At 45.6% G+C, this 17,704-nt stretch overlaps 2 protein-coding genes across 2 annotated transcripts; both read left to right on the top strand.

Annotated features, from left to right (window-relative positions):
- The first annotated feature begins 49 nt into the window (after positions 1-49).
- Positions 50-15,977, top strand: LOC116947934 (cytochrome P450 2C23-like). Its single transcript, XM_032964258.2, has 9 exons — positions 50-451; positions 2,590-2,755; positions 4,956-5,105; positions 5,844-6,004; positions 7,479-7,652; positions 8,724-8,865; positions 10,445-10,632; positions 11,937-12,078; positions 12,408-15,977. Exons 1-9 carry the CDS (start codon positions 224-226, stop codon positions 12,584-12,586), a joined length of 1,530 nt encoding a protein of 509 aa, XP_032820149.1. The 5' UTR covers positions 50-223; the 3' UTR covers positions 12,587-15,977.
- A 397-nt stretch (positions 15,978-16,374) lies between these two features.
- Positions 16,375-17,704, top strand: GTF2H5 (general transcription factor IIH subunit 5). The gene is made up of 2 exons (XM_032964257.2): positions 16,375-16,546; positions 17,381-17,704. The coding sequence occupies exons 1-2, from the start codon at positions 16,512-16,514 to the stop codon at positions 17,559-17,561; spliced, it is 216 nt and encodes a 71-aa protein (XP_032820148.1). The 5' UTR covers positions 16,375-16,511; the 3' UTR covers positions 17,562-17,704.

The raw sequence follows: 17,704 nt of genomic DNA, 5'->3' as shown, positions 1-17,704 counted from the left end.
CGCACGCGCGCGTTACAGCGAGAGGGGGCTATCTTTGTGACGTCACTCGCAGCGGGCACTGGGAATGATCGTCTCCTGTTGAATCGAAACACTGCATATTTGCCCGAGGGCAAGAAGTTACGCAGATCTGAGCTCAGTTGTAAAAGAGGACTGCAGCTACATCACGGTAATTGCACAGTGCTGCTGTAGTTGTATTAATATCGAGTCCCATAGGCTGGCAACAATGCTATCGTGGGAGTGGATAGATTTTATGGCTCTTGGCTCACAGCTGTCGACGAGCAAGATGCCCACGTGGGTGCTGCTGCGCGTGGTGGCCGTGCTGTTTCTGTGGCTGGGATTCTGGTGGCTTCGGAGGGAGCAACGCGGTTTCCCGCCTGGTCCCAGAGGGCTGCCGCTTGTGGGGAACCTCTTCCAGTTGGACCTCAAAGCCTTGCCCGCGTCCTTAGACAAGGTACGTGTTTATTTTTTGTCCTTCCTCGCACGGTTGGCTACGTACGGTGCTAAAAAAGTCAAAACTACATACACACATTGAGCTCCCCGACACTCGCCTCGGTCAGCACTGCGAGTGGATGCACGTTCAATGTCTCTAGAGATACTTTGGTAACTTAATGGTATAAAAACACTTTTTTTTCTACAAATTTAAATGTGTATTTGTATCCATTCCATCTCGTTCAATTTGTCACGATCGGACCCGTATGAGTGTAAATGTTTGAGAGAAATTCAACTACGTTGCACATTTCTGGTTTCCGTTCTTTAGTAAAAAAAATTCACCTTAAATACAGACCCTTGAATATCGCGGGTTTATCGTTCGCGGTTTCGACCTAAAGACGGCAACCTCCTTGTACCAATTTAGCTATCGTGGGGGTTCGGTTTGGCCTTTCGCGGGTACATTGTACCCGAAAGTAGTGTCAGTGGCGGATACCTTGGAGCGACGGGGGCGAGGCAGTCAGTGGCACCTCACAAGCATCTCGCAAAAACAAAGATCCCCCGAAAAGGCTTCACAGATTGTTGGGGTATGTTGAACTTCTTTCGCACCGTACGTAGCCAACCATGCTGTTCACGAGGACCTATTAAGGCCGGAACTGCACACGAGGGGGTGGGTGGGCAGCACCACGCCCGGCCGCCTTTGTCTCCCCAGTGGCGATGTTTACACATCGCACCAGGTACTCATTTGAGGCCGGGTCGACTTAGGGGAGGCCCAGGACCGATTCAGATAATCGTCACTGGTGGTGGCCGTGAGCCGGAATTGAACTCGGGTCGCCGCGTTCGGAGCGTTGCACGATCACCGTAGCCCTGCCGCTCCCCACTTGCGGACAAACACCCGCTTTGGATCATAATCGGTAAGTACAATATTTATTCAGTATTTATACTGCTATTTATTGTCTAGTAATGTTTTTGTAAAGGGCTTTTACTTTATTTCAATTATTTTTTAGTTTATTTGGCATACAATACATATTTCAATTGTAAAATGTCTATTTTTGGTTGCCATTATTGAGGTACGGCTTAAGTATTGAATATTGCGGTTTAGCTTTCGTGGCACTTTCCGAGAATGTAACTCCCCGCAATATTCAAGGGTCTCAAATACGTATTTAGCATCATTCAAAACGCTCCAAATGTGGCATCGACTTTATTCAAAAATGTATTTTTTTTGTCTTCAGATGCTGTTGGAACGCTTCAAAAAACGTCGTTTCAGGATGTTTTTCGGCATAACAGTTATAAATGTTAACATTTTAGCTTTCTGGTTCATGCATTTTGGGAGCCCTAATATGTGGAGGAACAAAGTAAAATATAGTTTTCCGACTTGAAAATATTTGTCATATTTCAATGAGCAACCTTCGAATGGTCAAGTTACAAACTTCTGTAGGCTTCGGTTGAGCAAAAAATGTGTATCTCGAGTGGCTTGGCGGCCCAGAAGTTAAAGTGCTGAGATTCTGGGGTCATATCAGGCCAACGACCCACGCTTCACCCGGGTTCTCAAGTGCAGTTCGTTGATAGCCTCGCTCTCATCACAAATACTTGCACACAAACAGATATATGGATTGTACATTTGCTATTATTCAAACAAGACAAGGGGTTCACTGTGGGTAGCTTACGTTATCGTTATCGAGGCTGCTTTTCACTCAGTCGACCCCACTGCATAAACCTATATCCTTGGCCCTAAATCCAGGAGCCTAAAGTGCAATGAAGCTCCATACTTAAAATATGTAATTTCATGGCCTGGAAAGCAATACTGCTGTGCATTTGTAAACCCCATGACCCACCTACCTCACCAATTTAAATAATATATTTCCAATTTCGTATTTCTAATTTTGCCCAAACATTTTACAACTCCCATCACTTAATCACCAGCCTAGCTGAGTTGCTATAAATGTATGCATGTTTAAAATTTCGCACCGTATATAGCCAATCGTGCTAATCGTAGGTGCTAATCAATGAGATATGTCCACATACCAGTTCACATACCATCTGGAAATTACGATGTTTAAACTTATTATGTTTATTATTTTATGTTCAATAATCGTTTCTGACAAAAAAAGAGTCTAATGCTTCCTTTGGTCTCATTGTGCCGTCCCTCCCATTGGCTCTCAGCTCTCAGAGACCTATGGTCCAATTTACAGTGTATCTTTAGGACAGACGCGAGTTGTGGTTTTAGTCGGCAATGAAATCATAAAGGAAGCTCTCGTTACCCAAGCTGAGATGTTTATTGACCGCCCTGAAATACCCGTCTTCAAAAAGTCTTTGGGAAATTACGAAGGTAAGGCATTCTTTGTACCTCATTAAATTTGTGGCGCGTAGAGCGCTGGGTTGCCATTGGCTTAGGGCGAATGGGCAGTACGTTTGGAACCGCCCCTTACACCAGACACGTGACCTGGGTGACGATCACGGCCTAAGGAAGGATACGCAGAGGGCACGGGCCAACCTGTGACGCACGCACGGGCCACCCTGTGACGCACGTACGGGCCACCCTGTGATGCACGCACGGGCCACCCTGTGACGCACGCATGGGCCACCCTGTGACGCACGCACGGACCACCCTGTGACGCACGCACGGGCCACCCTGTGACGCACGCATGGGCCACCCTGTGATGCACGTACGGGCCACCCTGTGACGCACGCACAGACCACCCTGTGACGCACGCACGGGCCACCCTGTGACGCATGCACGGGCGACCCTGTGACGCATGTACGGACTACCCTGTGATGCAGGCACGGGCCACCCTGTGACGCACGGGCCACCCTCTGATGCACGCACGGGCGACCCTGTGATGCACGCAAGGACCACCCTGTGACGCACGCAAGGACCACCCTGTGACGCACGCAAGGACCACCCTGTGACGCACGCACGGGCCACCCTGTGACACATGCAAGGAGCACCTTGTGACGCACGCACGGGCCACCCTCTGATGCACGCACGGACCACCCTGTGACGCACACAAGGACCACCCTGTGACGCACGCACGGACCACCCTGTGACGCACGCACGGACCACCTTGTGACGCACGTACGGACTACCCTGTGACGCAGGCACGGGCCACCCTGTGACGCACGCACGGGCCACCCTCTGATGCACGCATGGGCGACCCTGTGACGCACGCACGGACCACCCTGTGACGCACGCAAGGACCACCCTGTGACGCACGCACGGACCACCCTGTGACGTACGCACGGGCCACCCTGTGACGCACGCAAGGACCACCCTGTGACGCACGCACGGGCCACCCTGTGACGCACGCAAGGAGCACCTTGTGACGCACGCACGGGCCACCCTCTGATGCACGCACGGACCACCCTGTGACGCACGCAAGGACCGCCCTGTGACGCACGCAAGGACCACCCTGTGACGCACGCACGGGCCACCCTCTGATGCACGCAAGGACCACCCTGTGACGCACGCACGGGCCACCCTGTGACGCACGCAAGGAGCACCTTGTGACACACGCACGGGCCACCCTCTGATGCACGCACGGACCACCCTGTGATGCACGCAAGGACCACCCTGTGATGCACGCACGGACCACCCTGTGACGCACGCAAGGACCACCCTGTGACGCACGCAAGGACCACCCTGTGACGCACGTACAGGCCACCCTGTGACGCACGCAAGGACCACCCTGTGACGCACGCAAGGACCACCCTGTGACGCACGCACGGATACCACCCTGCGACGCACGCAAGGACCACCCTGTGACGCACGCACGGGCCACCCTGTGACGCACGCACGGGCCACCCTGTGACGCACGCAAGGACCACCCTGTGACGCACGCACGGATACCACCCTGCGACGCACGCAAGGACCACCCTGTGACGCACGCACGGGCCACCCTGTGACGCACGTACAGGCCACCCTGTGACGCACGCAAGGACCACCCTGTGACGCACGCAAGGACCACCCTGTGACGCACGCAAGGACCACCCTGTGATGCACGTACAGGCCACCCTGTGACGCACGCACGGGCCACCCTGTGACGCACGTACAGGCCACCCTGTGACGCTTGCACGGATACCACCCTGCGACGCACGCAAGGACCACCCTGTGACGCACGCACGGGCCACCCTGTGACGCACGTACGGGTCGCCCTGTGAAGCACGTATGGGCCACCCTGTGATGTGCGTACCGGCTAACCTGTGATGTACGCACGGGTCAGAAACATGGCCATTAACAAACAACATGCAACAAAAACTGACAAAGTGTGCAAAGGTGCATGCCTATAATAAAATTGAAAGACAGAAACATGGATAAGAGAACATTTATAGGTTGATTTCAGGTAGTGCATTGTCTGCTACATACATCTTAATCATACATGATTATCTTGTGTAATAGTCGTAACTAAGATTCATTTTATTCACACATCATATGATGGGCTCTGCATATACAATGATCATACAAATACTAAAGCTAAGGGTTGTTATAACGCGATCGTGATCTCTCAACACTCTCCGCTCACTGGCGACAGGGCTGCTGCTGAGTCATGGGTGGCAGTGGAGGGCGAGGAGGCGCTTCACCCTTATGATGCTGAGAAACTTTGGGATGGGCACGAAGAGCATTGAGGAGAAGATCGCTGAGGAGGCCGAGTTTCTTGTGCGAGCTATAGAAAACAAACAAGGTATCAAAAGCACGACCGCAATAAAGGAATGTTGTACCTGTATAAAACCTTCATGGGCGAATGTCAGCATTAATATCGAGTGTATTTCAGTGGTTGTTGCGTTTGTTTCTGACAGCATTATAATCGTGCTGAGGTGCGTATTCGTAAATTAGAGGTGGTGACGTGGTCCAGCCGTAGCGCGCGTTCGCCACTTGTTGTCCGTCTCGGCAATTGTCCCTCCCCCACCCTGCACGCGTCCCGCCCAGCGCAACCGTCCACGCCGAATCACATCCACAGCAGTCGCCTGCCCTCTTCTCCTCCGGACTCTGTGTCGCTCCTCCTGCACTGTCACGGAATTCCCAGCATCCGTGTCGGACTCCTGCCCTCGGACGCCGACAACTTATTTTTGAGCCGCTGAGCGTCCTGCTCCTCTCTGATCCGCACAGTAACACGGATAGAGCACTCGTGTGGCTCCAATACCACACTCAGACTCACCTCTCTTCTCTTACGAAGTGGTTTCCGTAGCCCATCAAACACCTGCTTGCTAAAGCAATGTACCTCCTCACAGCACCCTGCATTGTGGACCTCACCGCATCACTACACAAAGTCCTCTACCTCATCAACGTTAGGAGAATGTGGTGTTGTGGTGTTTGCATGGAAAAGTCTTCATCTAGTAGTTGAGAAGGTGTTTATTATGGTAATGATGTCTATATATTATTTTGACTGTACTACTTCTCCCAACTTCTTCCTATGCACTAGAAAAACCTTTTGATGCACATTCCGAAATCAACAAATCAGCGGCAAATGTAATATGCTCCATCACATTTGGAGACCGCTATGACTGGAATAATAAAACATTTGTCAAGCTTATGGATATTATCACTGAGAATGTAGAACTGTCTGGTAATGATTGGTCCCAGGTGAGTAGTGTTATTGCAATCACGAATCCATGTTTAAAATCATTGCATCTATATATGTTTCTGTGTGGACAAATATGCTCTATATAAGAATAGGTTTAACCCTTTCTGGCAATAAAACAGGTGTTGAGATGTTAAAACACCAAACTGAAACCTCGTGCAAGGAATCTTGTCTGCATAAGCCACATATACTTGTGGTGAACATGCAAGCAAAAACATGCTCTGGTAGTATATGTATTGCTCTATTATTTGGTTTGTAAACAAGATGGGGGTTATGACTGGATCCTGGACTGTTTTTACCACAACAGCACTAAATACAGAAGCGCTGCACCATGATAGGAGACGGTCAAGTGTGTGCAATTTGAACTCGGTCATTTGATTTCAATTAGTTTGAAGAGTGACATCTGGAAATCAGAGGGTGGAGCTTTTCATGACACTCAACTATGGCAACAAAGCTACATTTCTGGACCAGTGACATCAAATTCTGGAAACCATGAGACAGGGTTTCAGGCCACTTTACGACTCAAAGTTAGTTTAAGTGATGTCACGAGAACTTTAAGCGAAATAGGCAATGTTACTGCAGTATCCGGAGACATGGCACTATGATGTATGCATGGATGTAGCGATCTGCTTGAGTGGCGAGCAGTCGCAAGTTTGAGGGCTTCATTCCGGTTCTGGGGATGACTCAGTCCCTCATTTTCTGGGGTTGATAAATTAAATACCATTGTGTGAGAATTCTTGCAACCTTGTATTCCTAATCACACTCTCGGATGCTCTCAGGGAATTTACAGTAATAACTAAGGCTACCAAATTAAAAAAAACTCAACCACACTGCCAATGTTATGTTTTATGTTGCTCGTCTTGCTTATATCAGCAAGGCTGCAGTGGGTATGGTCTGGATCATTGTTCTGTCTGCCACAGTGGAAGTATTTACACACCTAGGTCTCATTTCCACAGCTATTTGTATTCGAAGTAGTGTGATGGCAACATGGACATTACACAGAATTTCTATTCCATATTACAAGCCTTGAAAGGAACAGTTAAACATATAGAATGAAGAAGTGATGCCATATAACCTGCATGTTCTGCATGCAAATGGAGAAAACTTGATGGTGGAAAGTTTAGAATAAGTTTGTTTAACACGAAAAGTGGAAAATATGTATTTGTAGTGACTTTACCGAAAGAATCAAGAATATTAATTCCTGCAGTCACGAAAGTTTTAAGTCTAAAAATGTATTTACTCCAATACTTCAATCTCAAACATTTGTGCAGTACACATTTTCTGTGGCCCTGAGTCAGTGGTGGACATTCCACCTTCCTGAGTAAATATGATTACTACCTCACACCAAGTAGGTGCTCATTTTAGCAGTGTTGGTGGGACGATAAGTAAATTTTATTGAGGTTTAAATGGCGATGTTAACAGATCTTAGTATTCGTTTTCAATAATTATTCTCTGCGTTTTATTTTCTTTCCACAGATTTTCAATTCTTTTCCTGTGCTGAAGTATTTCCCAGGACCCCACCAACGAATAAACAAGAATAAAGTTGTCTTGAATGCGTTTATTCAAGCTAGGATTGAAGAGCATGACATGGCACGCATTCAAGGAGAGCCCCGAGATTATTTGGACGCCTTCATTGACAAGAGGATTGAGGTTCTTTTCGATATATTGAAACAATCCATATCAAACATGCAGCACTAAAAATTATCTACGTTGGGCATTGCTCCCTGGAAAATGAAACTTTCGACAAAATCACTTAAGTCGAAAAATTTTACCACTGATTTAATGCTATAAATGTAGGTTACGTTCCTGACAGTAATTTTTCGGTAAAATTTTGCTGAAAAAATATTAAATAAATACTAAAAAGGTTAACGCAAGATACTCAAAAATATATTATATAATACAAGTTTAGATAAATAATAAAAGTAAATACAGACTTTGTGTACCTCACGTGAGGGTGGTACCGAGTCCAGTATGGCGATGTTGTAAACACTGAGGCTGGACAGCCCCCTTGGGGACACGGTGGTGTCGTAGTGCGTCATCACACACGCTGCCCAAACTACTGCGTTCTTTAAATTAAAAACAACGTAGCGAATCACCGCTTTTACATAGTATTAATTTGTTGGCGACGTTGTCGTGCAACGTAAATAGGAGGAACGTAAATAAAGGACTTGCTAATGCTTTACTAGGTACTTTAAAATTGTCTTTTAGCAGCATGCGCATGAGATTAGATTATCATCTCATTGATTGCATTGCTGGTGTAAAATGTAACGGTAAACTGGTAGTGTTTGTCTGAAAAACACAGACTGGATTTCGATAAAACATTCCACATTTATAGTCTGATTTTCAGTAGGATTCTTTCCTTAATGTCAGTATAAAGATGTATACATCATATGTCATATCTAATAAAATGTTGACATCAAACATGTTTTAGGTCTTCATTAATGATCCAGTAGAATATCACACATTGGAATCTTGCACCATCTGTTTGTATGGTTTTAGCCTCATTACATTTCATTTTACAATTGGTGTTTCCTCGATCTTGTGTCAAAGATCACCTCTTCTCACCATTTTGAATGGAAATATAGCAATAACCAAACCTTACAGGATTAAATCCTGAAGCACAGACAACGTATGCATATTACTCAATGATAAGAGTGCTGCTATATTCCTCTTGTCAAGGTGTTTGATTTTTTAAATAACTTTCTTCCATTGCTCTTGTAGGATTCAATGAATCCAGACACAGCCTTCTCTGACATAGCCCTTATTAACACGACAGCTAACCTGTTTGTGGCTGGATCTGAGACCACCTCCGCCACACTTAAATGGGGTATCCTGCTCATGCTTACATATCCCAAAGTACAAGGTGAGTACATGAGTACTCGCACACAATATTGTTCATGATTGTTGTGTTAGGCCACTTAATAATCTGGTTAAATTAAAGACCATCCACCACCCAACACAGCCATACAAAATTGTCACGTTTATAAGTGTTTAGCAAGCCAGTCATTAAGATCACCAGTAATTTGAAAACAATCCTCACAACCAAGTTTGGGTTCTGTCCTGAACATGCTTGGTGTAACATCGTATCTAGTTGCTAATTTGGTTGTAAGCATTCTTCAATCTACCGGTGAGTGAGCTGAAACAGTAACAGTTGGCGTGTTAAATGCTTGTACATGTGACGGTTCAATTTGCTTGGCTGTGTCAGATGGTAGAGGGACCTTATGATATGGCCAGGTCAGTAAGTCACTTAACCCAACAATCAGTTAGGAATCATATGCAGTAAACCCTCTCTATCCGCAAGGGTTACGTTCTTGAAAATGCTCCCGAATGCAGAATTTGCGAATGCAGTAAACTTGTTCCAAAATAATTTTTAAAAATGGGGTTACGTTTCTGGTACAAGTGAACATAGGGGGGGAAATGGTAAAATAATATTGAATGATAAATAATGAATTATAAAGAACAATGCATATTTTTACCTTTGATGATGATCTGATAACGATGGAGGTGGTGGTGAGGAATTCAGGAGGACTACTCCTCGGGAGATGCAGGAGTTCTCATTCTAGACCTCTGGGGAGCGCTCGCCGCAACACTTCCCCTGATTGCACTCATGTCATCTTGAATGGACCTCACAGTCGCTTGGTTTATACCTAAATATATAAACGAGTTGACTGAAAATACGTATAATGTAAAAATATACAATAGCGAGTTCAAAGCAGGATTACTGCGATACTTGAGTAACTCCCGAATATGCGAAACTCGCGAATCCAGAACTAATGCATAGCGAGGATTTACTGTACTGTGTGCATGTCATCCTGACTGAATTGTCTTTGGTGGTGGTCCAGTAGTGACTGTAGAGAATGTTCATATCACTATTGAAACCTTCACTCAATGAAAAGTAGCTGCAGTGTATGACAATCTTCTGACGTGTCAATTTACATGACAACAGAGTCAAACATCCCGCAGTGCGCCACGTGTAGCAACAGAGCGTGCGTGTGCATTGCCAGTGGAGGAATCCTCCACGTTTACTGGAGCCCATTGTCGTTCCGTGCCAGAGTTGTGCAGCAATATGTGGAACATGCTTCCCCCAGCAGAAGGATCTCCCAGTTACAAAACTTCCCTTGAGATGGTATTCGTGCTGTCCCTTCAATGCATTAAAAACTGCTCCAAAATCAGTTAAGAAAAATTACGCTGCATGCAATCTGGCTGATGAAACTAATGGCTCGATTGATTAATGTTCGAGAATGTATTCTTTGTAGCAGAGACATGTTTATAAAGTACAGTAGTCATTTTTCATAATCCTTATCTCAATTGACGTAGCACGAGTTTATGTAACAACCATCGATTTAAAGCTTTCGTGACTGCAATGATTCATCTTCTTTTAGTTTATATCATTATGTACACGCGGTATTCACTGGCTATGTTTCCATTTTCTCTACCTGCAGAACAAGTTCAGGAAGAAATAGATCGCGTTGTTGGATCCAATCGCCGGCCGGCTTGTGCCGATCGAGCATGCATGCCCTACACCAACGCCACGGTTCATGAGATTCAGCGCTACGCCAACATCCTGCCGATGGCATTTCCACACGCTACCACCTGCGACACAAAACTGCGCGGTTATTTCTTGCCCAAGGTGTGTCCACGTAACGTGAACTGTCACAAACGATGATTGGCTAACACATTCTATATGAAAACAAACATCGGAGTGATTCCCTGCTCAAGTGAACAGTGAGGCGGTGCTCATCTGTTTACAGTCTGAACCAGTGGTTTAAATTCCACATTCATATGGCAGGGGTTAGTTTATAAGAAAATCACCGTTGACTGCCCCACATAATGGTACTTGTTTCATTGAACCCAGAATATTTTTTTATTATATTGAACTTCTTTCACACCGTACGTAGCCAACCGTTAAGGGATGAGTCAACCCTCAAAGAGGATTTGAACTCGCAAACGTCCGAGTGCGAGCCACTGGCTATACCACTTGATCCACCTGGCCGGACGCATTATCAGAAGGTTCAGAATACGGTATTGCAGATGCACGAGCAGACTGGAATGTGTAAAAACATCATTTATGTATTTTTAACCCAGTTGCCCATTCAACGACAATAGTGCAGAGTCTGAAAAAGAGAGTTGTTCTGATCTGCATGAGATAAACATTCTGAGGCCATATACTATACGTAACTGATACAGTCAGCAAATTGTTTTTAAGTGTCATTGACCTGCCGGTAGAGCCGCAAAGTTGGACACCAAAAGTTCGGAAACAGAAAATTTTGAAGAAAGTAAAAATGCAAGCATTTAGTCAATTAATCCAATGCAAAAATGGCACAGTCAGATTACAACAGTGCAGTAATGTAGCACACTACTAAGCAAGGTCAATGAGTAAGCATGGGTCATCTTTATGCGTTTGGTGATCAGAGGGAACTCAAAAGTCGATGACATCGGGGGTATTGGTGAGGCCAGAAGAGTGGCCATTGCCTGTAGGTGTACTGGTTCTACTAGAATAGTTAATTCGGGTGAAATGTCCTTCAATTATCTTTCCTTCTAATCTGATTCTGTATTGAAAAATAATGTTAATTGCTCTACTGCGGCACACATGAAGGCTTCCACTGCCAATCATCATACATATTTTTCTATAAATTTCTGCAACATCGAGGGTATTAACAGTAATATCACATTCGTTCATCATCACCTTGAAACAACTCAACCCTGTTCTGAGCAGAAATTCCGATCTCAACTATCATCTGACCTCGCACACGTGATGTTCCCAGCCGACAGCCTTGTTTACTTTTTCTCGTTCGACGATGGAGTTTGTGTATTCACCTGATTTAGCGTCTCTGTTTTTTCCCCATAATCAAATCTTGCAAGTCTCCTCCATATATTTATATGTGCAAAGTGTGCTGTAATCTAAATTTTCTCAATAAAATCTGTTACTTTCAGGGCACACAAGTGATTGCTCTCATCCACTCGGCGCTGAGAGAAAAGTCACTGTGGGAAGCACCCGAGCAGTTCAACCCAGGCCATTTCCTGGACATCGATGGAAACTTCTATAACCGAAATGATTTTATGGCGTTCTCTGCAGGTAATGTTTTTTTATTAATCAACCTGTCTGGATACGGCTTTCATCAGTCACTGTAGGATGATGATGGATATTTGAAGTTCACACAGTGAGGTTGATACACCATTGGTCAAATTGTAAAATAAAACAATAGCAATACAATCTACAGCTTCCAAAACATGAAAAGACACCTTTTAAAATAAATCCAAGGTCTTGTCATCAATGTACCCAAATAAAAGCCCAGTTATATATAATTTGCAAATAAGACATGTGAAAATAATTACAATTCAGGTTTTGACACAATGACCTCCTCTTACAAATAATGCCACGTGTTTGTGTGTTTATGACACTAGGGCCCCGAATTTGTCTCGGGAAGAACCTGGCCAGGATGGAAGTCTTCCTCTTCTTCACAGCTCTTCTACAACGTTTCTCATTTCAGGGACAGCCAGGACACCCTATGCCTGACCTTACCCCAAAGTCAGGCATAGTTTGGAATCCCTTTCGCTACGAGGTTTGTGCCATAAGGCGGTGATAGCATTCCAGATAATAGAGATTGCAGGTCACTCAAAGTCCGAGTCAAGAATCACTATGAACGAATCTATCTTGATTTGAAGTTTTCGTGACTGCAGGAATCCATTCTCTTTGGTTCTTTCGGTAAAGTCACGTAGGTATAAAAAAGAATAGATCACGACGTTTCGATCACAACACAAGCAATCGTCATCAGGTGAGACAACTACAGTAAGAAAACTGCTGAAGTAGGCGAGAGCTGCCATGACACGAGGTTATATAATTATCGGCGAATACCAATGAAAATATGATCGAATATTCTTATAGAAAATCGAAAATAATAATTTTTAATTCAGGAAAACGTAGAAAGCATATACATCACGAATCTAACTTGATTTGAAGCATTTGTGACTTCAGAAATCCATACTCTTTGGTTCTTTCGGTAAAGTCACGTAGGTAGAAATTAAATTAAATCACGACGTTTCGATTGCAACACAAGCAATCATCATCAGGTGGGAAAACCACAGCAATAATTTTTTTGCTGAAGTGGGAGGGAGAGTTGCCGTGGTAAGAGGTTATATAGGCAAGAAAGGGGGAGGAGCAAGGGGGAGAGGGAGGGGTGGGGGTGTGGGGTAAGGGGAGGGCAAGCGCTGCGTGGTGTAGTAGTACCCGGCAGATATGATAGACGACAACCACTACAAAGCAGTTAGGGTTTTACCTGGTTAATAACATCCTTCCAATTATTGCTCAATTTGTATCCATCTTCTCGGTTGAAGTTATGTCTATGCTTATATATCTGGATGGCTTCATGAACAAACCTTTGATAGTAGCCCGAAGGTTTGCAGAGTACCTTGGTATCAGAAAAAAACAATATCATGCGAGCCCACAGCATTATAACAATTGTCAGCCACGGCAAAGGTATTGGTTCTGCCGTGTTTCAGATCTGCCCTGTGTTCAAGAACACGGTCCGAGATATGTCGTTTAGTTTCCACAATGTAACAGCCACCACAGGTGCAACTTTGTAGACTCCAGGATATTGCATGTCAGGATGACATCCTTCACAGATGGGATTAGATCACGGATTTTGTGTACTGTATTGAATCGAACCTGGATCTTGTGTTTAATATTTTGGAAATCTTTTTGCTAACACGTGCTATGTATGGTAACGTGATGGTTTTGATCGGCATCTCAGGGGGTTGTTTCTCCATGGTTGGAGAAACAGCTTTGCGAATAATGCGGTCCAAGTACCCATTCATCTTGAGGGCCTGGTGTACGTGTTCCAGTTCACTGGCTAGGTAGTGTTGGTCAGAAATGCAGTGGACTCTATGGTGTAGTGTTTTGATGAGGGAATTCTTCTGTGCCATATGGTGGTGGGAATCAGGTTTCAGATAGGAATCTGTGTGGGTGTATTTCCTGTAGACAGTGTCCCAACGAGCCGTCAGGTCTCTTCTCAAACAAAACATCCAGGAATGGTAGCTTAAAATCCTTCTCCACTTCCATGGTGAATTTAATGGATGGGTGTATGGAATTAATGTGGTTGAGAAATTGGTTCAATGCTGGCAGGCCATGTGGCCAAATGACGAAAGTGTCATCTACATATCTCTTCCACAAGGAAGGACGTAGGGTGGATGTCTGGATGGCATCTGTTTCAAATTTCTCCATGAAAACATTCGCTATCACTGGTGATAAGGGGGAACCCATGGAGGTACATTTATTTTGTTTGTAGATTGTACCATTCCAGGTGAAGTAAGTGTTGGTAAGGCAGTGCCTAACCAGAGTAGGAACATCAGGATTCAGTTCATGTTGGACTAAATCTTCAATTATTGCTAAGGTGTCAGGCACATGAACCTTTGTGAACAGAGAAACTACATGAAAGCTGACGAGAAAATCATCTGGGGACAGTGAAATGCCCTTGATTAGAGAGACCAAGTGAGCTGAGTTACGTACTGAGGTAGTTTTGCCCGTGAATGGAAGCAAGGTGTCAGACAGAAAACAGGCCAGCTTGTAGGTAGGTGAGTTGATAGTGGAAACGATGGGCCTAAGTGGAGTACCTTCTTTCTGGATTTTAGGAAGACCATAGAATCTGGGTGGTCTAGCAGCAGAAGGTTTTAGGGAGAGCCTTTTGAATGGTTCGATTCGAGAAGTCGAACTGGTAATGATATTGTTGGTTTTTGTAGCCAGGCGGTTAGTAGGATCTTTGTTGATTTTGGTGTAACTGCCATCATTAAGAAGGTCCTGGATTTAGTTTTTTTTTATCCATAATGACAGTAGCATTGCCCTTGTCGGCCGAGGGGATGACTATGGAATAGTACATATACATCACGCTTTCTGCGATTCTTTTCTATAATGCTCACTGCCTCTGACACCACATTCGATTCGCACGGTTGGCTACGTATGGTGCGAAAGAAGTTCAACATACATGATGACAGGATCCCCACAGGAAACCTGCACACACTGCAATTAACGTTTTAAAATACAGCAACAGTTTGGAATGGAAATTACATAAATGGAGGGGAACGGAGTAGTTTTAGAAGCTCGCGAGACGCGGTGGGATGGCAACATTACTGACGTGACGAGAAGGGAGCTGACGGGGCTCGTGAGGAGAGGGGCAGCAGCGCCACGAGCGAAGCGCTGAAGCCGCTTCGTCAGCACCCCCTTGAGGCGTGTGCTTTAGGGTGATTAGGGTCATCTTACTCTTTGGGTCTTTCGGTAAAGTCACGTAGATAGGTTCAAAGACAACAAAAAAACTACGACACAATCAGAATCAGAATATTTATATTGGAGGAATCTGATGAGCTATAACGCTCTTTATCACATGTCCAGTAGGGAGGGGGGGTAAGAACGTTACATCCAGCATTGGATCGATCCTGGCTTTTGACGAATGCTATGCAAACACGTGTGGTTGATACAATGTTTTAACGAGGTCTGCATCGCACGATAACAACGAGACGCCGCTTACGAGCGGCCGTCATCAGGAAAACGTAGTTTTTTGTTATTTTCTTGGAATCTATTTACGTGACTTTACCGAAAGACCCAACGAATATGAATTCCTGCAGTCACGAAAGCTTTAAGTCAAGATTTGTTTCGAGTCACTTGAGATTTAAAGAATTCCGTTATTGGTGTCGTGAGCCAGTTCATGAGTTGATTATTTTAAATGTTTCCTGTTACTTGCCGTGTTTATCAGTTTTTTTCGCGGTTCGTACACTGTGCTATGAATTTGGCACGCGGTTAATCGCAATACAGATAATCCAGAGTTAACCGTGCACGACTTTCATCTGATTATATGAAGTTGTTAGAAATGATTTTGGATGAACGTATCAATCCTGTATAATCATTTGGTAGTTCACAAATTAGCAAAATCTGTCCGGAATTTCGCCTTAACATCTACTCTTTGAAATAAAATGAAAATACTATTATGACGCATCTGTTTTGTCATTTAATTGTCAAACATTTGTGCTCATTTTTAAACTGAAATTCGTCAAGCGTGAGTGCAAGGCGGGTAATGAGTTTGACTTAACAGCTCCTCGTGCTCCAGAGCGGGGTGTACTCGCTGCGTTCACTCTCACATCATCTCACGTCATCTCACATCATCTCACGTCATTCATCCCACAACGACCGGCACGGACGATAAAGGTTGGAGAGTCAGCAGCGGAGCCATCGAGCCCCTCGTGGCACAACTGCGGACTGTCGCGAGAGTGCGGCCGTCGGTGTGCCGCGCAGTGACGTCACGCACAGCCGCCATGTTGCGTGAGGAATCGTCGCTGGTGCGCGGCCCCCACCCAGCATGGCGGGTGTCGCGTGGGGTGACGTCACGCGCGTGGGGCCGTGTCCCGCCCAAAGATGTCCGCCGCCGAGCTCCGCCCTTCGCCTGCCGGGTTGCGCTGAGCGTCGTCTCTCGCCTCACGCTGCTGCTTCTGCCTGCGGCAGCCGGAGCTGCCCGTTGATCCGCGATGGTGAACGTGCTGAAGGGCGTGATCGTGGCGTGGTGAGAGAGGCACTGGGCATGGGTAGGGGACAGGGGATGGGGTGGCGTCAGGGGCGCAGCGCCCCGCGGTCTCCATCGCGAGTCCAGCGGCGAGGCCTGGAGCCCTGGGCAATGCCACTGAATGATCCGACGTGGGTATCTGACACTGCTGTGTGTTGCCTGAACTCACCCGCGGTGAGAAGTCCACCAGTTTACGTCAACGCGCCACGGTGGCGAGATGTTAGCTACATCGCCTGGTGTGCAGGAGGTCGTGGGTTCGAACGCCTGTTGTATATTTGGAGTTTGCATGTTCTCCCCGTAGTCGCGTGGATTTTTTCTCCGGGTCCTACCCTCCACATTTAGAAATATGCGTTTTTAGAATTTGGCTGCGATACATTTCCACATGATACGCCACTAAGGTGAGATATCATTTGTGGCCGGGTCGCTTCTGAAAAACGCCTATATAGCTGACTGGTCCTTCCCCGGTAAAATAAAAAAATGTATATTTATATTCTTGGTTCTTTCGGTAAAGTCACGTAGAAGGGAAACAATAAAATAATACAAATATAAATATATATTGAATATGAATCCCTGCAGTCACGAAAGCTTTAAATCAAAATGTAATTGTATATTTAGTTTAAATAGTTTAGTGTATCGAGGGGTCCATAATGTTTGGCCTATTTTATCGGGGGACATATCCAGAGCAACGTGGAATTTCTACCAATGGAGATATGAGCACCACCAAATGCTCATTTGAGTTTTGGGTAAATGACATTCTGCTGTAACTACAGTGTAGATGAGGTTTCCTTTGGCACTTTGCGATGCAGTAGATTCACCTGCGTTTTGTTTTTTCAGTGATCCTCCCATGAAGCAGTTCCTGCTCTTTCTGGATGAAACCAATGCTCTGGGGAAGAAGTTTGTGATTCACGACCTGGACGAGACGCATCTTTTCATCGCGTCTGAGGTGGTGCCCATTCTGCAGGAGCGAGTGGGCGAGCTCATGGACCAGAACTCATTCCCCATCACCCAGAAATAAAGTGTGCGCTCCTCCACATGAGGGGAAGGCCACCCAAGGAAGATGTCTCCCGAAGATCCAAGCATTTCACTGGCTAGTGGCAAATAACATTTGGCTCGACATGTGGAGTGTTTTGGCAGCGGAATAAAAAGCTTTTGAAATGA

This window comes from Petromyzon marinus, chromosome 31 (assembly GCF_048934315.1).
Source record: "Petromyzon marinus isolate PM22_M1 ecotype Great Lakes invasive population chromosome 31, UKy_Petmar_22M1.pri1.0, whole genome shotgun sequence".
NCBI classification, from domain to species: domain Eukaryota; kingdom Metazoa; phylum Chordata; class Hyperoartia; order Petromyzontiformes; family Petromyzontidae; genus Petromyzon; species Petromyzon marinus.
This window is presented reverse-complemented; position numbering and strand designations above follow the sequence as displayed.